The sequence below is a fragment of the Abramis brama genome (genome assembly GCF_963993115.1).
Source record: "Abramis brama genome assembly, chromosome: 14".
Taxonomy (NCBI): domain Eukaryota; kingdom Metazoa; phylum Chordata; class Actinopteri; order Cypriniformes; family Leuciscidae; genus Abramis; species Abramis brama.
Genome location: NC_139976.1, coordinates 31439843 through 31464494, shown reverse-complemented (window position 1 = coordinate 31464494; position 24652 = coordinate 31439843). Strand labels below are relative to the sequence as shown.

General features: G+C 39.3%; 1 protein-coding gene across 1 annotated transcript in view; it reads left to right on the top strand.

Moving 5' to 3' along the window:
- The window catches only part of arid5b (AT-rich interaction domain 5B), a 110836-nt gene extending 88070 nt beyond the window's left edge, over nt 1-22766 (top strand). The window contains exons 9-10 of the mRNA XM_084135296.1: nt 13195-13390; nt 19178-22766. Coding sequence (XP_083991422.1) covers nt 13195-13390; nt 19178-21247 — 2266 coding nt within the window. The 3' untranslated portion in view covers nt 21248-22766. The remainder of the gene's footprint in view (nt 1-13194; nt 13391-19177) is intronic.
- The last annotated feature ends 1886 nt before the right edge of the window (nt 22767-24652 follow it).

The following is a 24652-nucleotide window of genomic DNA, read 5'->3' as shown; positions in this document are numbered from 1 at the left end:
TCTCTTGAATGTCAGACGATAACGATTTGGGTTCTTAGAAATGCCAATCATTGATCCACATCTATTTATGATTAGCCGTTTATCTGTATTTACACCATTTGCCTGTATTTACCAAGTGGAAAGGAGTGTTGGTGTGACATTGTGGTTGTGAAAGCTGACAAAACCTAATTAAATCCCTGATTGATCTAATTAGTTTATCATCGCAATTTGCATGTCAATTTACAGGCTCATTTGCCCTGCTAAGATTCCATCGTGTTCTTTCTTTAACAAGACATGTGACAGTTTCAACCAGCACCAGTCCGTTGTCAGCAAAAATGTTTCTCAATGAAGATAATAGTCTTAGGTACTTTATTACAAAAATTGCATTTTAAAATATTATTAGAAGATTCGATACAGGAGGGCTGTCTGACTGACTAACTTTTATAGTACATAATAATGTGGCTATTATTCAACATGGCTGTCTTGGAAAGGTATATTATACACTATAAAAAGTGATGAGTTGACTTAACTTAAAAAAAAGTGAGGAAACCCGTTTCCATAAAATTATTAAGTAAATAAGCTTCATGCGTAATGGAGTTCACATAACTTAATTTTTTCAATTACGCATGAAGTTTATTACTTAATATTTTTAAGGCAACTGGTTTCCTCACTTTTTTAAGTTAAGTCAACTTAAAATACTTGTATAATAACAATAAGGCAATAATAATGGTTCAAATAAAGTTTCAAAAGCAAGTAGTCATTTGGTTTCATTAAAAAAAACACTGTTAAAATACGTAATGTAATATGCATAACATAAACAACCAACTTAAGTACATATAAGAAAATGTCTGCAGAGGACACCAATGGCCTTGTGATTGTTGTTGTTACATTTTACAGCAGATCAAAACATTGGCCAAACAGCATATAATTCAAATGTCCACTTAATCTTTAATATTTGGCCACATCTTTACAATATAAATGTTACAGCCACTTTAATTTCTTGAAAAAGAACATGTGGACCAGTGGTGTAGTCCTAACAAAACAAAAAGAAACGTGTAAACGGCCGCGCTTCACTCTGAAACCTGCAGCGCATATATTCATTTAACTGAATCTCAGCATATATAGCACTATGCTATATTATGATTTTTAAATGGTTTTAATATATCGAGCAGCTTCAGAAAACAGACTAATAATGCGGTTGATAGATTCTCGTCCGTGGTATTTTGCCGGTTAATCCACACGGGTAAATTCCAATCGTTAAATATTAAAAGTTAAATAAAAAGTTAAATATTAAAATATCAATACATTTTAATCTAACATTTTAAATGAAGTGTGTTCGATGGCTTATCGGTTTTGCTGTTGTATTAGAATTGGTAAAATTTATATAAAGAAAAGTCACTTCCCATCACAACACAGCAGAAATAGAAACCATATACTGTTATCAAACTTGATGCTTGTCATGGTCGTGGCTGTGGCTAGGACACACAAAAAAAGATGGCTTTTATTGCTTGTCACTTTATTGTCAGCTAACATTTCTCTTAAAGACATTGACAACAAAGTGTTTGCAAAGTTTGGAAAGTCTGCACTGTGTCACCGACCCATATCAGACACGTCGGTCTTAAGGTCTGTCCTGTACTTCTGCACGCTCCGTTTCCCAGAGTATTTATAATGTGGAGTTTAAAAGCTTTTTCTAATGCGTTGTTTTGGAACAACCACCATGTTGATGTCGTTTCTTTATCCATGTATGGCTTATTTATGCTTTATCACTTCACATTGTACTGAGAGAATAAGTGCTGTGTTTATCTTGGGCTAAAGATTGAGCGGCGTTCAAGCTCAGGCCTCTAATTTAATGTCTTTAAATCACTACCCAGGAATGTGGCTTTCATTTCAGCCGCATCACAGAACCAATTCCAACAATCAAATGTTTTGCAGGGAGGATGTCTCTGTACAAACCACATACACTACAAAAACACGGGCATTATTTAGAACGTTTAATAATTAAAGCTGGCTTTTGAAAGTTAATGGGTTTTAGCCTGAAGGGAGTGAGTGAGGTAATTTAAGGTCTAAAGGCCAGGAATGACAAAAGGCCAGCTTTGGCGTTCCTTCTCGCTGTTTAACTGTGTGAATCTGGATTAGTTCAAGGGTCGACTTCTCAACAAAACCTTTCGGGCGTCCTGCGTAGCTTGGGGAACAATGTCTTTTTCTCTCACACACAGCTTACATTCCCTCTCCCAGTCTGCCTCTATGATTAATTCACAGTTTTACCCTCTGGAGAAAAGCAGAAAAAGTTCACATTATTCCCCCTTCAATCCCAGCTCGTACAGATGTGATTATGAACGTGCTGGTTTTAGGTTGGTTTTCTCGGCCGTAACCTCTATTATGTCCAATAACAGGCCTCCGGTTGTTTGTTTAACGTCCGTTTGTCATTGGAAACCTGCTGAACTGCCATCTAGCTGTGTGTGTCGTCTACTGCGGCTGCGGTCAGAATTTACGGTTGGTGGCATTTCGACAAGCACTCATTAGGGCCAGTTTTGTGGAAGTAAACTTAAGGCTCCATCAGGCGGCTTGTTTAATAAGCAGTAATGTCGGATCCCGGGCACGTCTCCCCAACACCAAAGCGGTGGAATGAGATGAATGAGAAAATGAAATTGTTGATGTCAACAACCATTTGTCTTAGTTATTTCGGTATGTGGCCTGAAGGGTGCCGAGCGAGATGAGAGCGTCTCTCTGTGAGCGAGAGCACTCAAAAGACAAACGGGCTAAAAATAGACTTGAAACAGTTGAGGTTGTGATTCTTTGTAATGTTTTACTTCCTGTTTTGTGGGCCTGTCACAGCTGGGTATTACGCCATCTTGTGACCAAGAATCGGAAGTGCATCATGAACAGTGCTGAGCCTGTAGAAAAATTGATCTGAAGAAAATAATGCCACCACAATGGAGGGAAAAAAAAATCAGTCAAGGTCACATTTTGTCCCAAAATCAAAAAGAAACAAATAGCACTCTTAAGATATTTTGCAGTTTGCACAAATTGATCTACTTTTTCATTGCTAATTAATTAGTAATGTTAACAGGTAATATTTTAATTTAAAATAAAGTAAATATATTTATTAGCATTTTTTATTATTATTTTTTAATCTGTATAAATGAAAGGCAGCACAACAAATGCTACTATGACACAAATAATACGCAATCAAAAAATAAATGAATCAATCAAATAATTAATGCTCAATAAATAAAATCTCTTTTTCCATTACTAATAATGAAAATTGAGGGGAGAAATGTGCTGCAACTGTAATGAAAATGTCAAAAAAGGTGCTAAAATAGGTTTTCTTTATCTTTGTGCACGGCATGGGACAATAAAAATATGACATTCTGAACATTCTTGACATGTTTCATGAGATTCCCCCAAATACTGCCGCTGTCATATTTATTTTTGTGCTGAGAGACTTTATGCACTGAAATTTACTGGAATCAAATCACATTAATAATGATTTAATACTTGTTTAAAACTTGAAGCCACCCACGTCTATCAAGCGTCGGTTTACATAATACGATACAATGGTATATTTGTACTCGCACTGTATTTCTGATGCATTGGTACTTGTATATTTTTCCATTGCTATGGCAACACTGAATGTCCAAATGTTATTCTTCAAATGCAATTCTATTGGATTATGTAATGCTTATGTAAATCAACAGATCTATTTGTGTATGAGCTCTTTCAGTGGGCAGAGGAAACCGGAGTATTGATTGCGGGATGTTGTTCTAATAGCGGCATCCGCGCTCACAGGAGTGCCATGTTAAATATTAGTCATCTGCTCTGTGAGTTAGAAAGAAAACGGAAAAATATCTCCCAGCCCGAATGACTCACTCTTCACAGAACATCTTTATATATACCAGAGATAAATTTGGCAGAAATTAAATTACACTTTTGGTTCCATTATAGTAACTCAATAATAGCGCGCTTGTATCTCAAAGTCTCAAACTGTTCTTAGATTGGCCATTTTCCAAAGTCTGCTATCAAAAGTCAGAGATTTCAATATGAACTTTACCAATTTGAAAAATTAAGTTATTTGTAGAGTTCGACTGATAGTGGATTTTACCAATTACTAGGTTGGATAGTTTTTAAAATAGATACTGAATGAAAGCAAACACGACACATTAAATTGTGCTGAATTTATTAAAAAAATTTAACAACAGTCCTGAACCATGAAAATGTACTGTACTTTTTAAATACTAGTATATTCATTTTACCTTGATCATTTATGTTAGTTCATAGTGCATTAACTAATGTTAAGAGAAACAACTTTAAAATGTAAAAAAAGTATTAGTAAATGATGAAATTAACAATGAACAATACTTGTATTAATCTTACTTAATGTTACAAATGGACTCTTATTAAAAAGTGTTCACATAATTTCATATAAATTAAAACAGTCATGCTTACAGATGGCCATCTTTAAATATCTACACAAAAGCCATAGCATTTAAATTGACACATATGTATATTTTATGTATCCTCTCACACTTTATTTGATTCTATTTTAGAAAACTTGATTATCTTATCAAAAAAATAAAGTATGTATTACAGTGACGTTAATGTTTCTGTCGGCTACATGACTGTACAGTTTGCTTTCTCATGTCTCTAGCTGGAAATATGCAACTTTGCTGCATAGCGAATGCGTAAAAGCGACCAGCTGGAAATAAACTAATGCAAATAGATGGAAACAATCGTGACATTAAACATTTCGGTCGGGCTTGCGTGTATTTTTGTCACATTGTGACTTGAGGTACTACTAATGTTAGCATTCTCTTAACCCTTAACAGCAAACATACTGCTGTTCTCCACTTATACAGCAGTGTCCCTCTCTGTGCAGCGCGCCGCCTTGCGTGTCAAAACAAACTCCACGAGGCGTCGTGACAGTTTTTAGTTCGCCTCTAGAGGCCGCTCTCGTACTGTATAATGACAGCTCACCTTTCTCAGCCCGCTCCAGCAAGGGATTCGCCCCGGAAAAACTATCGGTATGGATTTTTGTTACAGCAATCGGTTATCTGTGCCGATTATTCAGCAAAACCGATCAGTCGGTCGACCTATTCAACCCAAGCTCATTGGAAAAAATGCCTGTTGTAACATTTGTCAAATTATATTTCATTGATTCTTGCTCATTTTGCTGTGAAATGCCAAGTGAGTGAGTGGCAATAAACAGATGAACGTGAATCTGATAATGTTTTATTGCATTGGTGGTTGTACATATCGCAGCAAATTGTAAATGAAATGTCCAATGAGTGCCGCTAAAAGGTTACTGCTCTTTCGCGAGCAAGTTTACTACTTTAGAAAAGCCATTCATATGGTGCTGGTTATGTGATAAAAATTCAAATTTGGTTAGTTTTCAAATGCACTACGGTAAAAGTGTTTTGAGGTCATACAGTTGCATAGTATTTGTGCAAAAATACAAGCTTATTAATCAATAATCTGCCCCGTAATCATAATTTGTGTGAAAATTAATAGAAGTTGTGGGTGTTTTAAAGCCACTAGTGGTCATTTCAGCTGGAAACTGCAGTGAAATGAATGTATAGGAATACGTTTTTGCAAAAATATAGGTAGAGGCACCTTTTTCCAATGAGCCTGTGTTGAGTAAAATATTGAAATAATTAGTGAAATTGAAAAAAAAAAATGAAATGATTTGAGTTTATTATTTTCATAGCTCTATACTCTTGCTGTATGTCGACAGTTGACTCATATGTGTCTATTTTAATTTCTCCTAAGGACTTCTAGAAACATAGTTACTCCTTAAATGTCTCAAGAAGTTTCAATTCAGTGTCTAAGTAGTTTCAATTCACACCACAGAGTTATATTCAGAGCAATTCAGCTGGTTGTTGTAATGAGGTCTGTCGAACAAATTTAGAAAGGTGTCTTTTCAATACCATCCATCTGTGCAATTGCATACTGCTGCGCACAGCCTCAATACTAGTCAGTGTCTAATATTGACCAAGTTTTCTGTCCTCATCCGCAAGCCTGCAGGGTTTTCGGTTCCGCCCTGGTCATGTGGTTGCGGTTAAGGTTTCAGCAAATGAAGTTGTAAGGCTGGCAAGTGCTGGTACTTTACGGTTCCCCTATTACATGCAGAAATGCCAGTTCTCCATGCAGGAAAGCCCCACTGACCTCAACACAGCTTCTTCCTCCATAATCCCACCAGCCACCGCTGCTCAGGAAATTGCAAAACACAAAACTGTAGATTACAATCTTCTAATGTGTCTCCTACAGCACCCTGCTAGAAAGTAACACACCACTCGTCGTTTACATCAACTTCCAGTAACAGTTACGTAAGCCGGGCCTCCGTTACCACGATCACATCTGCATTTACTCTTTGCCCCACTTGATTTTTATAAGCACCACTTTCCAGTGGCCCACGTCTCTTATGTGGAACACATCCCCGGGCAAGGGTGGCAGGAAAAACAGCACCTCGGCGGAGCATAAATGCTGGTCTTTGTATAATTGTTGCGTTCTTTAAGTATGATTAATTTTAATGGTCCGGCGTTCTCTGAGTTTCTTATTATGGAAATTAGTGTTATATAAAGATGGGGGGGGGGGATGCTGCAACACAATCATATTACCCACTCAGCAGTCTTCCCAACAGAGAGAAGTGCGTGCAGACAAAAGCGTACAGGCGTATACCGACGCAGTTTCCAGCAGGCTGCTATCTCTGTGATGATGCCCTCATCGGCCCACATTATAAAGCAAGCTTTATTCTCCTCACGATTCGTAAAGCAATTATGCATCTGAATTAATGACAGCACAGCAAAGTCACATTGTGACTGAATTTTTTGTGGACAAATTCAGGTGTTCATATTAATTGCAGCACTTTAAAGGGCTATAAAAAGTGTTTGTCCCTAGAAATGATGTTTTTGCTGCCTTTGTGGTCTATAAGATTCTTTTGAACAGGCTCAAGGTGACACATAACCCAGGTCTAGTTTTCTAAACTAAATGATTCATTTGTTCAGGGAATTTTTTTAGTTCAACTTGATTGTGCTGTCTGGGGTAAGTACTTTGCTCAAGGACAGGTTCTCTAACAGCTCTTTATCGCTATCATGGCAGAGGATCTGCAACAAACAAACAGCATGTTGCATTGTTTGTTTACATGCACTTTAAAAGTTCGATTTCGGACCACTTTAGAACATACATATACTGATGGACTTTACGTTTCATTCCTATTCTTAATTTGAGGACGTACACTAGTCAGAGTTTAGAATCATTAAGATGTTTTTGAAAGAATTTTAGTCTTATGCTCACCAAGGCTGCATTTATTTGTTAAAAATACAGTTAAAACAGTAATGTTGTGAAATATTATACTATTTTAATACGTTATAAAATGTAATTTATTCCTGTGATGCAAAGCTGAATTTTCAGCATCATTACTCCAGTCTTCAGTATCACATGACCCTACAGAAATCATTCTAATATGCTGATTTTGCTTAATAATTAATCACTCTTAACAGTTTTTGCTGCTTAGTATTTTTGTGGTAAAGACTTTTGTTTGGCAAGGATCCATTAATTGATCAAAAGAGACAGTAAAGACATGTGTAATGCTACAAAAGATTTTTTTTACAAAAACAATAATTTTGACTAGTAGTGTATTTCCAAAATAATTTTATTCAACATCGTCTTGCTTATTTAACAGATAAAATGAATAGCAGTCAATGCAACATTTTATTGTAGCCAGATGGAGAAAATATGTGGCTGCAGTACCTTTGCAGCACATCAACTATCATTTTCTAATATAAACCCTGTTAATATTCCATCCCTGATCTGCTTTCTCTGATTGAGCCGTAACAGGAAGCCTGAAAAGTGGCATACGTATGTGAGTGTATGCACAACTCAATCTGCAGGTGGTGATGGGTAAATGCAGAGCCCTCATATAAATAAGCAGTATCACAGTAGCGGGCTGCTCTTAGACAGAGGCTTTGAGAACACCTGAGCCCAGCCAGAGGCTGCAAAACATGTTGATCTGGCCTAAAAATGAACCATTGCAGTCAGTGCGCTGAATAGAGGAACTAAAATAACTTCAGCAGAGCTTATGATTACAGACAGCTCTCAAAATGTAGCCTGATTCGTTTTCATGACTTTGCGGCTGCTCTAAAAGGGGATGCAAATGTTTTTGTGAGTGTTCAAATCTATCTGTTTGCTGAAAAATGTACACCTGCATTTGCAAATATGCCTGATATTAGGTTTTTATTGAGGCAAAATATAATTACATAGTCAAAAAAATATATATACAGAAGCAAGAGAAAAGAAAAAAGATGCAAAGAGGAATCCCATGGTCTCAGAAGTGGTCTGTCTTCAATGAAGCTTTAGACAGTTGTAATGGACTGACAAGTGAAATCTGATGGGGAAGAAAACTCAGCATGACACTCGCACATTACTGGCAGCAATCCTTTTCGGTTAAACTCGGGTTCACGGATGTATTCATTCTTTGTAGAGATGTTTGGGATGGGGACAGGAAGGGGGATGAGCCTCGTTTCCAGCCACATGAGGGGAAATAGTCCTGTAAATGGATCGCTCTTGTGGCACTTCAAGTTATTCTTTGTACTCCCAGAGTGAGTACACGTTCAGACCATCAAAGAGGTTCTTGGTTCATTTCCCAGGGAAATGTATTCCACCACACCATTTGTGACAAAATGGTGCATTTTCCTTTTTCCATTTGTTTATTTTTATTTTGAAGGCCTGCCCTGTCAGTGGTCTTGGTCTTTTCTTGCAACACCTACTTCCTGTCCTTGATGTGCTTTCTGTCTGCCAGCTTTTTAGGATTGCATGTAATATAACTACTGAATCTAATATAACTATTGTGTGTATCGTGTTTTCATTCACTGTCAAATGATGTTATTTTATACTTCATTGCACACAAAGTTTTAGGCAACAATGCAGAAAAAATATAAACCAACAAGCAAAAAAACAGCAATAAGTATCAGTATAAAAAAATAAGTATAAAGTTTTACATTTAACATTATTTTATGAAATCAAATTACATGTAAAAATTACATTCCCTTTCGTCAAGCTTGGAATTTAAAGGTACACTAACTTTTTTTGTTCAAAATTAACAACATCAAGTCAATACACCATCAACCTTCCTTCCAAAACGTGTTTTTGTCTTACCCTGATTCACTATGGTAAGCCTCTTATAAGCGTTTATATTTTAGACCTTGTGTACTCGTCTGTGTGTATCTCGTCATATCCATAAATAGTGAAAAGTTGCTGGGCTACTTTGACACGTGTATGGTGTGGGAGTGTGTGCTGGTTGCTGTATGATGATTGAAATCGTGAAATGGCCTTAAACAATTACTAAATAAACTGCAAAATGTTACGTTTTCTAGTACATTTAGTAGTACATCTAACAGTGGCAGCACCATCTGCGGGACACTTTTAGCATATTAGCCAGGGTTCAGAGTGCCAAATGAAAGTAAAAATTGCAGCTGAAGCTGTACTTTATGAATTTTGACAATGCACGGTGGTGAGAATGTGAGATGGCTGAGTGCAAATCATCAAATCGCAACGGTTGTAATTATATAAAAATATTGACTGACGCGCTGCATGTTTCAGTGTACTGTAACAGCACTGCGTTTTCAGTTTTGAGGTTTAACAACGAAATTAAGACAACCATAAATGTGTTAGTATTGTAATTTTACTGTCGTTCTGTAAAATAAATTAATTATAATTATTATTATTATTAATATTGTAATAATAATAACTATTAATACTTATATTAAATCATACTGTATATTGTATTATAATATAATATATTATTATCATGATTATTAAATACTCTATTTTTTAATTTTACAGTACAATAGCCTGTATTATTGCAATATAAGCTATATCTTTTTTAATTTGATAATGTTTTTTATTAATAAAAATAAAGGGTTTTCTTCTTTTTTGTCTTTATCTGATCACATGCCTGCTCAGGGGAATCACACGTTTTTTTTAAAACGCAGAACAGAGGAGAGTCTGCTGGCAAAGAGAGAACGCGAAAGAGCTCGTAATAAAACAAGAATCAACATTGGCTTCGCTTTTCGTAGATGGCGAGAGCTGAGGGATTTGAAATGTTGTTAAAATGACGCGGAGATGGCGTTTTTATGACTCAAAAGGAACAGATAAATTGCCATATTTATCCGCTCAGTCACGCAGGGCCGAAGCACAACCAAAACAATGTCCTTCTACAAAATGCATGATGTTTTGTTTTTTAACCACTAGAGGGCCAAAACATTCTGCATCAAGCTCAAAATGCATGAAATATTACCATTACATGTGTCTTCAAATTTAATTACAGAACACTTTCATATTGTTTTGTTTTCTTTGCTTTAAAAAGAACTGATTGTTCTGATATGTTCACAAACGGCAAAAAATTGCGATTGATGACATTATTGACATTGTTTTATTTTACCTGTCACCACTAAATTTTGATTTATTGCCTAAGGTATCAATTTAGTATCAGTGCAGAGGAACCAGAGGGCTGGTGTTGTACCCAAGCCAACATTTTTGTATCGATCCAGCCATAATACATAATACTCTAAAGATTGGCAAGGAAAACCTTGAATACATAAAGACTGCAGAATTAGCTGTGTGTGTGTGTGTGTGTGTGTGTGTGTGTATCTGTATCCCTACCAATGTTAAAACAAAATCTTCGTGTTTACTTTGCTCTATCTCTCTCTCTCTCTCATATAAAGGGATGTTTAATTGCATATTTCCTGTTCTTGGCATTGTGCCCTTCACTGGCTGTATGAAATAGAGTTTTACTGCTGTCTATCTGCCAGCTGCTGAGCTCAATGAAAATAACAAAGATTTCAAATCTCACAGACGCCCTCAACCTCTTAAAAACATTTTCCTCTGAGGAAACACTCCACAGCCTAACTTGTAAGGGAAGATTTTCTACAGTTTTTTTTTTTTTTTTCCTCTGTGAACTGAAATGGGAAGGGAACGGTGACTTGTTATTCCCATAAATGGCCATGTGGCAAGAATGAGTGGGGATATTCGTCATGATTTATTCCCTGACTTCTCACCTTGTGACAGAGGGCTATTTCCATTCTTATCTCAACTCTCTCTCACATAAGAAAAGTACTCAGACATAAATAGGCAAGTTTAAACAGTCACATCTGATACCAATTATCTCTCCACCAATCGGAAGAGAATATTAGGTAAATATAACATTGTTTTTTGCACTTTGAAATCAGGCTGTCATAAGACCAGCTTAAAGCTCACTAAGGAATCTATGGGGGTTTAAAAAAAAAAAAAAACTCTTTTAGTTCCAGACGAGGGAGATTTTTGAGGATTAGCTGTGAACAAGATAAGTCATTGTGTGCATTATTATACCTCCATTATGTAAACATGAAGTGAAACATTACAGTGGGAATCAGGTATTTGGCAGCTGCCTGCTATTTTGATTTGACTGCGCGGACCGAGCAGTTTTCCACTTTTAGCAGCTGTAACATGTTTAAACTCTTTTGGTAATGGGATCTGAAGATGAATGTTCCCTCTGGGCTCCTGCTTAGCTTTGCCGCTGGCCGGCCGCCAAACCTCAGCCGGCATAGTTTTCCCGCACAGCCCCTGTCTGAGCGTGCTCAGTGCGTCCCGCCTCCGAGAGCCCCGAACATCCCGCCGTTGAATAAACACGCGGCTACAAACTAGAGATAAATCCCTATTGAGATACCACCGGATCTTATTAAACAGGAATGGAGAGAATGATAAAGAGAATTGAAGGGGAAAATGTAGCAACAAAAAAAACAACTATAATAATATAATTGTAATAGAGCAGTCTTTTGCATTTAGCGGTCTCCATCATGTTGATGGATTCCGCTTCTTTCTTCTTTTGCATTCGTGTATCGTGGTGCACAAGATGTGAAATGTACTGGATTACAGCCGGTGTATTACAGTAGATATTTTTAATTCCGCATGCCTTCAACAGTTCCCAGTCAGACTCATTTATCACATCAGACACATTATAAAAACTTCCAAGCTACAAGAGTAGAAAGGCAGATCATGTTGCTGTGTACCTCCATTCTCAAGTAAATCATAATTTCATATCTGCTGTCATCTTGGCTTTGATTTCATTAGTCTTCTGTCTTAGTTTTCTGGATGGTGCTGATCTGACATGATGTGGTGCAATGCAAAAAAAAAAAAAAGGTACATTTTCATTAGGATCAAGCCCATTATCCACAATCTGTCCCCTATTTGCCTCATTGTGGTTAGGCATTTGCTTGTGTAATCATTCATTCAAGTGTTCATAGCTGGGTGTTCCTTCAACTACAGGCACTTTTATGTCCCATTTGCTGATTTTTCTACTAACAAATCTGAACTTTAAACTGTCATGTAAACTTTAAACATGAATTTATTATTTATTTGGGCCTTTTTACACAAATGTTATTTTTGTACCCTTGACCAAGAGTTTCTATCTTAAAGTGCAATGAAACAAAAGTAGCAACTGATCTTTTCTTTCATATTGTGGTGAACAGACCATAAAAAAAAATCATGGTCAAAAAAATAAAAAAAATAAAAAATAAATCAACGCATCGTTTACAAGATCAATAACATGTATTTAAAAATAGGGTAAAATTTTCATTTCATGCCGACTTTAAAACATTACACTCTAAAACTTATTTTATTTTTAGTAATAAAATATTACTAATTACTTTTTAGTAAATGTGTGCCATTTTACAAAACACTATTTTTGTAAAAGTATGCAAAAAATGTGAAACTATTTCATTAGGAATATTTATATTAAAATGCTAGCTATGAAATTAGACATAGGAGTACGTTTATAATGTAATTTCTTCCACATATTGAATGGGGATTTGAGATGTTGTGGAAATTACATTTGTTAAATGTTGGTTAAAAAAGTTTTTAGTAAACAGTTAAGGGAATATCATTCCTATAAGTCCACAGGGCCAAAAGTGCCCATATGAAGAAACAGCCATCTGTTGTAACCAAAAATATTTTCAGTTTCGGTTCATAGGAAGGAGACACATTTATTTTTGTTTTATGTCATGCATGAGTCAATCCCACAGATTGTCTAGGATAACAAATAAAGCCAACAGGAAACAACGCTATCAGTTATTATTTTGTATCAGTTGAGGAAGAAGACAGGAATGTGTAAAGTAATAGAAGTGCAAACAGATGATGAATCGGTCTGATTCCACTAAACCTGTATCACTTCCTACTTTTCCTCAGGCTCATCCTACCCTATGAGAGGTTTACTAAAGGAGAGGAGGACAAACCCCTTCCGCCGGTCAAACCCCGCAAACAGGAGGGCAGTGTCCAGGAGGCCATTGTCAAGACAAAGATGATGGCCATCAAGCGCCCTAAGGATGAACAGAAACCGGTGCCTCGGAACGAAATGGACATCTCAGCTAAAGTCCCAGAGCTGGTCAGTCTTTGAGTGTTTAATCTGTCTAAAAGCAACATATAGAGAATCTACATTCTGGCATATGAACACTCTTCCAGCCCAGCATGCCAAATTTCTACCATAGGTTTCTAAGGGCTGTCATAGTATTCAATGTCGTAAACGCGGAATAATAATACAGATTCAATACATGCTAAAAAGTTGGCTGGAAGAAGAACCATGACAGACCACTTCAAGCTGGGTGCCTCTCCTCTCCTCAATAAAAAAGCTGTCACAAGCATGTGAGAATAATACTGTCAGGAGCAGCTGCTTTTAACATAATTATTTGGGCTGATTTGGAAGCTCTGACCGCTGCACAACAGCATGGAAATCAAGTGCTATTTGTCTGCCTGACTAACTCCAGGTGATTTATACGCTGTGCCCGATTCTGTTATTTTCGGTGAATCTCTAGACTGCAGAGCATAAGGTTTCCCTTACAGTTCCTTTTTCCATAAGCTCCTTCTGAGTTTTGTCCACAAATCAATTTGAAGATGAATTGTGGGGGAAATCATGACGGTGCGCCCTTTTTTTTTTTTTTTTAATCGACAAGGCCTTTTTGTGCACAGAGCAGCTGTGGTGGAAATGATTTCCTATCGCATCTTTGAATCCAATATGCACTGCATGCCACATTTGTGTTCTTATAGAAACCGTGGGCTTATTTTTATCCTTGAAAGCCAATAAATCCATGGTGATTTGCAAATGTCTTTCCAGTTAAGCATAAATATGAAAAAAGGAGAGCACGGCTGTGGAAGGGAATGAAAATTGAGTTATTATTTTCACATGAATAAGCAAATGATTACAAAGATGAAAGGGCTGTTTGAAAAATTCTCTCGAATTGTCAAATTTAGACACATTTCAAAGCCGTTACGCAGTCCGTATTCATTTCTACCTCACATGAAATGAGTAATAGGTTATAGTGTGGAAACAAAAAGGGCTGTTGTAGGTTCTTTTCCAGCTGCATGCCTAGCTCATCTGTCTGGTATGTTGTGTAATTTGAAAGGCCTCTCCAGATAATTGATTGAACATTGTACAAGGCAGAAAATGAAAATGGAATTCTCTGTTTGAGGCAGAGCCGATATGACAAGACTGGAGCGCAAAAAGGAGGGGAAAAAAAACACTTAAAGTAGAGTTATAGATCTCAGGGAGGATATTTGGAGAGAGAGATGCTGGGAGTTGTCTCGGGGGCCTGCATGTCAGTAGAGTATAATCAGGGCATGTACAAATATAGGCGCGTTGCTCTGGTAAGAATCAGAGCATTGTAAGCACTGTTAAATCAGTCCTTCCTCAGGCACCAAATACAATCAAGGCTATTGAATGACACACACTGAGCCAACGGGCGGTCACGCCGCATTACAGCTGGGTAATTTTGCCTGCTAGTCACTGGCTGCTTGTGGCCCCAAAGACATTCCTGCTAACTTGTACAAGTGTCTAAAGGGCGATAGACAGATCGACCCCTAGGGTCAAAGGTTTAAGAGGTGTCTTCTCAAATAGTTACTTGGAAAGCGACTCATTCTCATTTGAGCTTCACAGTGAATATGTCATTTGTGAGCTAGGGCCCTATCATGCACCCGGCGCAATGCAGCGACGCGAGTGTTTTTTGCTAGTTTCAGCTAGACGCAGTTATCATTTTCACGTCCTGCGCCACGTTGTTTAAATAGCAAATGCATTTGCGCCCATGAGCATGCTGGTCTGAAAACGAGGTGTGTTCAGGCGCATTGTTGGCGCATTGCTATTTTGAGGCAACAGATATAGACTGCGCCATTGATCAACTGAAACCTGGTCTAAAGTCAATTTTTGTTTTGTTATTTAAAGAGCGCGTTAGTAACGTGCGCCTATAGGCGGGTCCAACACGAGCGTACACTGTTTACTACACACACAGGGACGCAGCACCACACAAAACAGACAAATATTAAAAATAAAAGGATTACAATGTAAAAGATTATTATTGTGTACATAAAGATGGTGGAATCCGGCTTGTCCCGTAGATGGTCTGCTTGCAAGCTTTAACCTGACGCACGAGCAGATCCGTTTCCTCTCTCGAGAAGATTTCAGTCTTTCCAATATCAAATTCCGTCATGTAAATAGCGAATCCGCCATGGCGCGAGCGCAACTGGCATTTAAAGGGAATGGGAGATGAGACTCTGATTGCACGTAAAGCCCAAAACACACCCATTACTCATTAAGAGAATAGGGACAACCCTTTTAGACCATGCGCCTGGCGCGTCGACCATTTTTCCCGTCGTTAAACTAGCAAAAGTGGATTCAGACACGTCCTAAGTGAACTTGCGCCGTGTGCTTTAGACAATGTGCTTAGATCATTAAAATAGAGCCCCTAGTGTTGTCACCACACATTTCAGTTATCACTACCGAAATATCATTACTCTATACCCATGTCCCATATGCACATTCCCTTAGTATTTAAAAGTTAAGTGTATTTATATGAAACTATATATATATATATATATATATATATATATATTTATTTATTTATTTATATTTTTTACCCATCCATCCATCCATCCATCCATCCATCTTCTACCGCTTATCCGGGGCCGGGTCGCGGGGGCAGCAGTCTAAGCAGGGATGCCCAGACGTCCCTCTCCCTAGACACTTCCTCCAGCTCTTCCGGGGGGACACCGAGGCGTTCCCAGGCCAGCCGGGAGACATAGTCTCTCCAGCGTGTCCTAGGTCTTCCCCGGGGTCTCCTCCCGGTGGGACATGCCCGGAACACCTTCCCGGGAAGGCGTCCAGGAGGCATCCGGAAAAGATGCCCGAGCCACCTCAACTGACCCCTCTCGATGTGGAGGAGCAGCGGCTCTACTCTGAGCTCCTCCCGAGTGACCGAGCTTCTCACCCTATCTCTAAGGGATCGCCCAGCCACCCTGCGGAGAAAGCTCATTTCGGCCGCTTGTATCCGGGATCTTGTCCTTTCGGTCATGACCCACAGCTCATGACCATAGGTGAGAGTAGGAACGTAGATTGACTGGTAAATCGAGAGCTTCGCCTTGCGGCTCAGCTCCTTCTTCACCACGACAGACCAGTACAGGGACCGCATTACTGCAGAAGCTGCACCGATCCGCCTGTCAATCTCCCGTTCCATCCTTCCCTCACTCGTGAACAAGACCCCAAGATACTTGAACTCCTCCACTTGAGGCAGGAGCTCTCCACCAACCTGAAGCGGGCAAACCACCCTTTTCCGACTGAGAACCATGGCCTCGGACTTGGAGGTGCTGATTTTCATCCCAGCCGCTTCACACTCGGCTGCAAACCGTCCCAGTGCATGCTGGAGGTCCTGGTCTGATGAGGCCAACACGACAACATCATCCGCAAAGAGCAGAGATGAAATCGTGTGGTCCCCAAACCCGACCCCCTCCGGCCCCTGGCTGCGCCTAGAAATTCTGTCCATAAAAATTATGAACAGAACCGGCGACAAAGGGCAGCCCTGCCGGAGTCCAACACGCACCGGGAACAAGTCTGACTTACTGCTGGCAATACGAACCAAGCTCCTGCTCCGGTCGTACAGGGACCGCATAGCCCTTAGCAAAGGGCCCCGGACCCCATACTCCCGGAGCACCCTCCACAGGCCGCCGCGAGGGACACAGTCGAATGCCTTCTCCAAATCCACAAAGCACATGTAGATTGGTTGGGCAAACTCCCATGAGCCCTCCAGCACCCTGTAGAGGGTATAGAGCTGGTCCAGTGTTCCACGACCGGGACGAAAACCACACTGTTCCTCCTGAATCCGAGGTTCTACTATCGGCCGGATTCTCCTCTCCAGTACCCTGGCATAGACTTTCCCAGGGAGGCTGAGAAGTGTGATCCCCCTATAGTTGGAGCACACCCTCCGATCCCCCTTCTTGAAAAGAGGGACACGTTTGAGACGCTTGTATATTTTTTACATTTTTTTTAAACTTAAACAGGGTTACACATTATTTTACAGTATGTGTACTTACCCATGAAATACATGTAATAAGGTAGAGCAACATGGGTTAAGGTTAGGTTTAGGTGTAGGTTCAGGGTTATTACCTAGTTAGAACTCAGTTATTGTAATTGCTATAAGTACATAGTATGTACATGTGGAACAGGACTGTTATTGTAATTGCTATAAGTACATAGTATGTACATGTGGAACAGGACTGTAAAATGAAGTGCTACAAAATTAGTTTAAAAAAAATTAAAAACAATAACTAATAAAAATGATGAAACAATAAAACCATTAAAACTTTAACTAGAATTAAAATGCAAACAGAAAATAAAAACTTAGAAACTAAACTAAAATTAGGACCTACTGTATGAATTACCATGAAATTGTGCTCAAAAGCTGTCAGATAGTAGATCAAGGCAATCATTCTATTTTCAAGTCTACAAAAACAAGCTGGGACAAGTTATTTATCTCTGTGTAATGTGTTGTACAGTATGAACATGCGATTTTTCACATATAGTTACACATTCATCTGGGTTGAGTGAGGAAGTGGAGTGAAAGGGATGAGGCAGCCTTTTATTTGACACCAGCTGATGTCAAACATCTGTGCATCTCTTCCTCCAACACTGATAATGAATGGATGGGCGGGTACATGCCTCTCTTCTGCACCGCTGTCACCACTCTGAAGTTCCGGAAAGCATCTGCTCATTAGAGACATGTGAAGTTTGTCCAAAGTGCAAAACTTGCATCGTGCTCTGGATCACGGGGATGGCAGCAGGTGTCGGTTGTCTCTTTTATGCAATCATGCTGACTTTGTTTTCTACTCTCATTTAAGCAGACTGCGTTTAGAGGATTTTGGAATTGATTTGTTCAGCTCTGAAATGATGCAAAGCTTACACAGCCTCATCTTTTATCTCATTTGTGTTAAAAAGGGACAGAAGAGATATTTGCATGGGGAAAGCATTGAGGCATCAGCTTTAAACCTGCACCTCAGCTCCTGGTACGCATTAAGCGTAAGGTCATCTGTGGATGCACACAACTTCTGCGTGTCTTGCAAAATACTTTGACGTCGGCCATTAGCTTGTAGATGCTTAACTTACAGCATTGTTCAGCAAGTTTGTTTATATGGTTTCTGCTGCACGTTTGTTTTACTCACACTCAAAATCAAATCAGAACATCCAGAACCACCTGGTCAAAATGATCCCGGCATTGGGCCGACTGACATATCATTGCATGCAAGTTTAAGGACTGTCCGTGAGTGAGCTACATAATCCCATGTTTTGATACACTACAGCAGTAACACAACAGTTAAAAATACAAGATTTTACAGTCCAATTCAAACACATGGATAATAATTTGATTTTGTAATTTTATCTTACAACCTCTCCCATCTGTCTAAAAGCTGTTAGAACTCCTCTCTCTGACTGGTTATAATATCGATACCATGCTCGAAACTGAATGCTGAACCCAGTCACAAGCAGACTACTCTTAGAGCTTTCAAAGGACCTTGAAGCTTACTTTGAGGTATAACAGAATAATAACATGCACGTCAATTTTTCACCCATCTCTTTTTACCTATTCACATTCCAAATACTGCAGAAGTGAGAATCTAGACTTGATATAGCTATGAATGTTAACTATATTAAAATGTATTATAGGTAAAAAAAAAAAAATGAAATAAAATACAAATTCAAAATGTCTACATCTTTTAGTAAATTTTCAGAGTTGTATCACCTGGGGGCACATCATATGGCTTAACTTATGTGTGGGTGTAACGGTGTTAGAAATGTATGCTTGTCAATATTCATAGTTTTATCGTGCCATTAAGTATTGTTTCTATGTGTCTGTAGGGGATGGAGGACACAGAACAGCTCCAGGAGAAGCAGGATAGCCAACAGTCCCTGGCTTTAACCCCAATGGACAGAGAAGCAAAGAGTCCTCTTACTGAAGATGAAGGTGTGCAGCTAGTAATCAAGGATGAAGATCAACCGGTGCTCCACAACGCATATGAGCATGCAAATGGGAATGTTTTGCCCTCACTTCCACAAGATGATGCACCACTCAAGTCAGAGGATTGTGACGTGTTTCCTGTTGCTGCCATGCCGCTGCACCACAGTCATCCTCTCCCCAACTCTCACACACCGGACCAATGGCAGCATGGGATGCTGGAATACAAGGTACCTACAGGTGCCCTTGCAAACATTGAACAGTCTAGGCCAAAAGATGGCCAAAACCAAGTGGGAATGGTGCTGCCGACCATTAAGCAGAAACCTGTCACATCTCCTGAAATCTCACCTGAAAGGGCCGAGCCCACTAAAAAGGAAGAAGCATGCTTCAATTTTAATCCTCTCCTCTACCCTAGGGGTAATCCTGGCATCATGTCCCCATTAGCTAAGAAGAAGATGCTGTCCCAAGTCAGTGGAACAGGACTGCTTAATAATTACCCATATGGACCACCACCTCCATTGGTCAGTAGGAGGTTATCCAGCAGTAGTACAGAATACTTATCTGCTGGACAGCAGAGCTCCCATGCTGCTTCTACTGCAGAGACCAACATGGTGATCAAACGACCATCAGTTATTCAGCATGCTCAGAGCTTCAAATCCAGGGGAAGTGAGGACAGGAGGTCCTCAACAGAGGGCTCTCAGAAAGAAGGGTGTAGTGAGGGAGAACCAATACCCCAGCCACAGCCTACCCCGATAAGAGAGCCGTACATTATGAGGGCCGACCCCATTTCCAGCATGGAGAAATCTGCTGAGATGCCTCGTCCTGGACAGGCTCCCAGCTTCCTGAGTGACTTTTACTCCTCACCACACCTACACAATCTCTGCCGACAAACTGAGCACCACCTGAGCAAGGAGCAGATAAGCAAGTATCTTAGCAGAGACATTTACCCTCGAGACTGTGAGACCGCCCAGGGCTTTCCCCCAAGTCAGCATCCCGACAACGTGGGTTTGAATTTCTGTGCCCGGCTTAGTCAGAAAGAAAAGGGACCTCCTGCAGAAAGGGTAACAGAGGAGCAACCAACTGATTTGAGTCTCCCAAAATCCTCTCCTCACAAACTGCCTCTTTCCTCATCCTCTCTCACTGGCATACCACATCCCACAATGCAACAGGACATTAAAAACTCTCCTCTCTTTCAAGCATGCAACAGTCAGAGCTCAAGCATAGATTACAATCCCAGGGCCTGTCGTGTTCCTCCCATGACCGTGTCCGCGTCTAAAAAGGTAACCGAATTTCACTCAAAGGTTCTGGAGAAATCACACAACGGCAGAGGAGAAGAGACCTTGAGCTACAAGATCGATGAGATGGCTCGGCCCATTCTGAGTGCAAAAAGCAGCCCGCAGAATATTTGCACAGCACGGCCACTGAAAAGGAGCGTTGAGGATTTGGAGAACGGACCATCGGAGAAGAAGATCCGGGCTGTGACACCCTTGCACTGCTCGACGCAAAGAGACGGCCCGGGGAAACCAAGGACGCCGGAAGCTGACAGCGAGTCCATGAAGCCACCAGAACCTGCTCACGCAGTGCACATCAACAGTTACATTTCAGAGGGCCACAAGATCCCCTTGCACTCCCACCTATTCCAAGGGCTGTATCCAGGGACATTTGTATCTCAGGTCCAGGACATGTGTGAGAGCTTGGGCTCCCACGTCACCCCAAGTTACTCCCATCCACTGCAGTACTTGAAGAACCAGGCTGTTCTGTCACCACTCATGCCCCCCTTCGCCATTCATTCCTTAATGATGCAAAGACAGTTCCTGGCCGCCAATCCCGCCCACATGTACAGGCACCAAGTGGACACCTCATACGGGGACATTCTGCACCCTGGCCTCTACCCCATGTCGGCCCTTCACCCCCAGCCAGCTTTCAGTCCCCCTCAACTCTCTTCAGTGCACCCCAGCACTAAACTTTCCTAGGTGATGCAGTCTTGTATTCCCTGGCTGGATGTGCCCAGCCCATACTTAACTCAGACTTGATGCTCCCCTTAAAATCCCATCAAGCATGGTCACACTATGTATCCAACGAATAGCAGTGTTTTATAAACGCTTTAACACGGGAGCAGTTATTTCTATTAATTACCTTCTTGCCACTCAAGTTTATGATTTGCACATTTCTTTGAACAGGGGCCAACTGGGCTGATTGTGGCTTGTTCTCACCGCACTGTTTGAAAGTGTCAGTTGTCTTGTTCGAAAACATGTTGCCTTGGCACAGGTGCCCAAGCGGAGATGGGTATGATGTCCACAGAGGCATCCAAAGGAAAGTCGAGTGACAAATCAGTGCAATGCAACAGTGCTATTTCAGTCCAATCTGAGAGCTCTTTTGTCTGAAACACTATCGATACGATAATGCAAGAGCTGCCTGGGTAACTGTTGGACCTTTTCACATTACTCTTGACTGTACGTTTTTTTGTTGCTGTTGTTGTTATTTTTTTTTAAATGCAACAGTGTGGTAGTTTTATGTTTATTTTTCAATCCTACAAGGGTTAAGCAATGAAATATCACATTTGATAAAGACGCAAAAAGAGACCAGAGTATTGCAGTTCGGTGTGTTACACGGTTACATGTAAATAAAACTAACTAAGCTTTCCTTGAAGGAATCTTAAATGTCAGTGATACATTGTGAGATAGGCTTCACAAGCTTCTTTGACCACTTTCTGCTGACCTCCCTTTCAGCTCCTCTCATACCCAGCCAAACTCGCTCCTGTTCAACAGAGCAATGTGGAATGTGTTTGTCAAATGTAGGACCGAGGTGCTTGTACATAACCTTCACAGACTGAACACATTTTGTATCATGTTCACTCGCTACTGTAATTTCTGACTGCTCTGAACTGCGGGGCTAAAGAGCGATTTCGGGATGGTGAAAGGATAAAATGCAGGACTACTTAAGTGTCAGAAAGTGAGTTTTGTATTTGCTGGTGTACACTTGTGATCGTTTACTCAGAGGACTTTTTATCAGGAGATACAACTGAAATTTAAAACTGCATTTGGGGAAAAACATTTTACGAGCACTTAGTTAAGCACACACAGGCTTTTCCATCATTTTCTGTTTAAGATCGTTAACAGTTAAAATTTGTTTTAGTTATTGTTATTGAATTTTAGGTCTGTAAGTGCTGACAGCAGTCAAATTTGCATCTGTATTAAATGAAGTGTAACACTTGCCAGAAAATAATTTTAATTAAAATAAGCATGATTTCTTTGCACAAAAGATTTTGGGAAAGTACAGAGACATTTTGAAAAGCAACACAGTACTCCTAGGGGTAATCAATTATATTGTTTGTTTTTTTGTTTGTTTGTTTTTGTTTTTTTATTTTTTGATGTATTAGTAGTAGAAACTAAACTTCAAGAAATGTATTTACTCCAACAATGATTGGAGTAACGCTCAAGGTTGCTATGTAACATTTTGTAATGAGTAATAAACAGTTTTATAACTTAATAGAAGAAAACGGTTCATCAACGTATGTTTTCGCACTATTTGCAAAGATATTGTATATTTTGAACACAAATACTAGCCAACTTAAATGGATAATTCACCCAAAAATGAAAATTGTCACCATTTAATCACCCTCATGTTGTTCCAACCAGTATACGTTTTTTTTCTCCTGTCGAACTTATTCAAAATATCTTGTTTTACTGTATGGACAAAACAGTTGCGTAAATAATGAGTAAATGACAGAATTCACCATTTTTGGGTGAACTATCCCTTAAAACTTACATTATATGGGAAAGAACATTGTGCACATTCTTCAAAAAAATCTAATTTTGTGTTTCACAGAAGAAAGTCGTTGACATTATTCACCTTGGGGCTTAAATGATAAAATTTTAATTTTAGAGTGAACTACTCCTTTAAATGAATGCACTAAACCTATTTCTCTGCCCTACTTTCAAACTTTATACCATAACCATTGGCTAGAACTAAAGAGTAGATTACTGGATACTACTATGGATTAAACAGTATATTTTGTTATATTCATGTACATGTATGCAGATAAAGTTTATATATAGAGTGACCATGTAGAAATCTCACACTGCCTTGGTACAGTGCTCAAACACACATTGAAAAGGCACTAGGACACATCTGCTCTAGTTTACCCTGTTCATTATAAATGTAATGAGCACTGGGAATTTTGTGGCCCCATAATTAGACTGTTTGTCAAGAGCACTTAAAGTGTCTCTTTCAGTGTAAGATTGTCACAGCCAGCTGCGTGTTGGAGGTTAGAGTTCAAACTTGACTGTTCAGACTTCAAAAATCTGGCCTAAATCTTTTAGCTGCAACAGGAATGCATTTTTGCCTTCTTGCTGTAAGGTTAAACACTGGTCCATTTAAAGCCTTTGCCACTGTGTTTTACCGCATGATATGTATATATATATAGCATGCTATGATTAAAATAGCAGCAGTGGACCAAATTAGACTCTGTATAGTTAACAACTTTATATTTCATGAGGCTTTTTAATAGATGGCACTATAATAGTTTACTTGTCTCACAGCTGGGCTTTGCCTACAAAAGAGTCGTAGGATTAAATACCATCAAGTTGACTGTGGCACAGCAAAAGTTTTTGTACCGCTTAAAACACTTACTAATAAATATTTTTAGGAGTTCAAGCTCACCATGAAACAACTGCTCTTCATTAAGATATAAAATACACTCCAAGTGTTTTCCAAGTTTTTAATACCTCATCTAGTGGTTGAATTAAATGTATGGTGAGAGAAGCAACAACATAATTACAGACTGCTGTAACTTTGGCTTTGTGGAGCCCAGAAAACTCCTCAACACCATTTTAAATCTAAACTATATTACCAGTGAGTACATTTTGCTGGTAACGCGTAAAGATATTGTTTGATGATGCTGTGGCCAACTTCGGGACATATGATTATAAGAACAGCGCTGGTCCGGACAACCCCAAACCTCTCAACGAGGCAAAGTGCCATTAAGTGTTTGTCAAACTCGCTCAGACACAGTCGGCTGTTGACTCAGAAGGAAAGGGCATCTGACGCCATCTCTGTATCCTGCCTTTGAATGTTTCTGTGATTAAAATACACAATTGGTTCAAAATGTGGAAAGCCTTGGCTGTACCACAAATTGTTTCCACACTGGAACATTTACATTTATTCACGCGTCCTATTGAACCACAAATAACTTCATACATTTATTTTTGATTGTCTATTTGTAACCAACCTAAAAAGCTGACACTTGTAATTGTAACCAATTACACTGATGTTTCAGTTTATAGTTAGTGTTACAACAAATAATTGTCCTTACAATTTACTCCAGACACCTTGTTAAATCTATAAAAATCAATCTGAAATGCTTCATTAAATCAAAT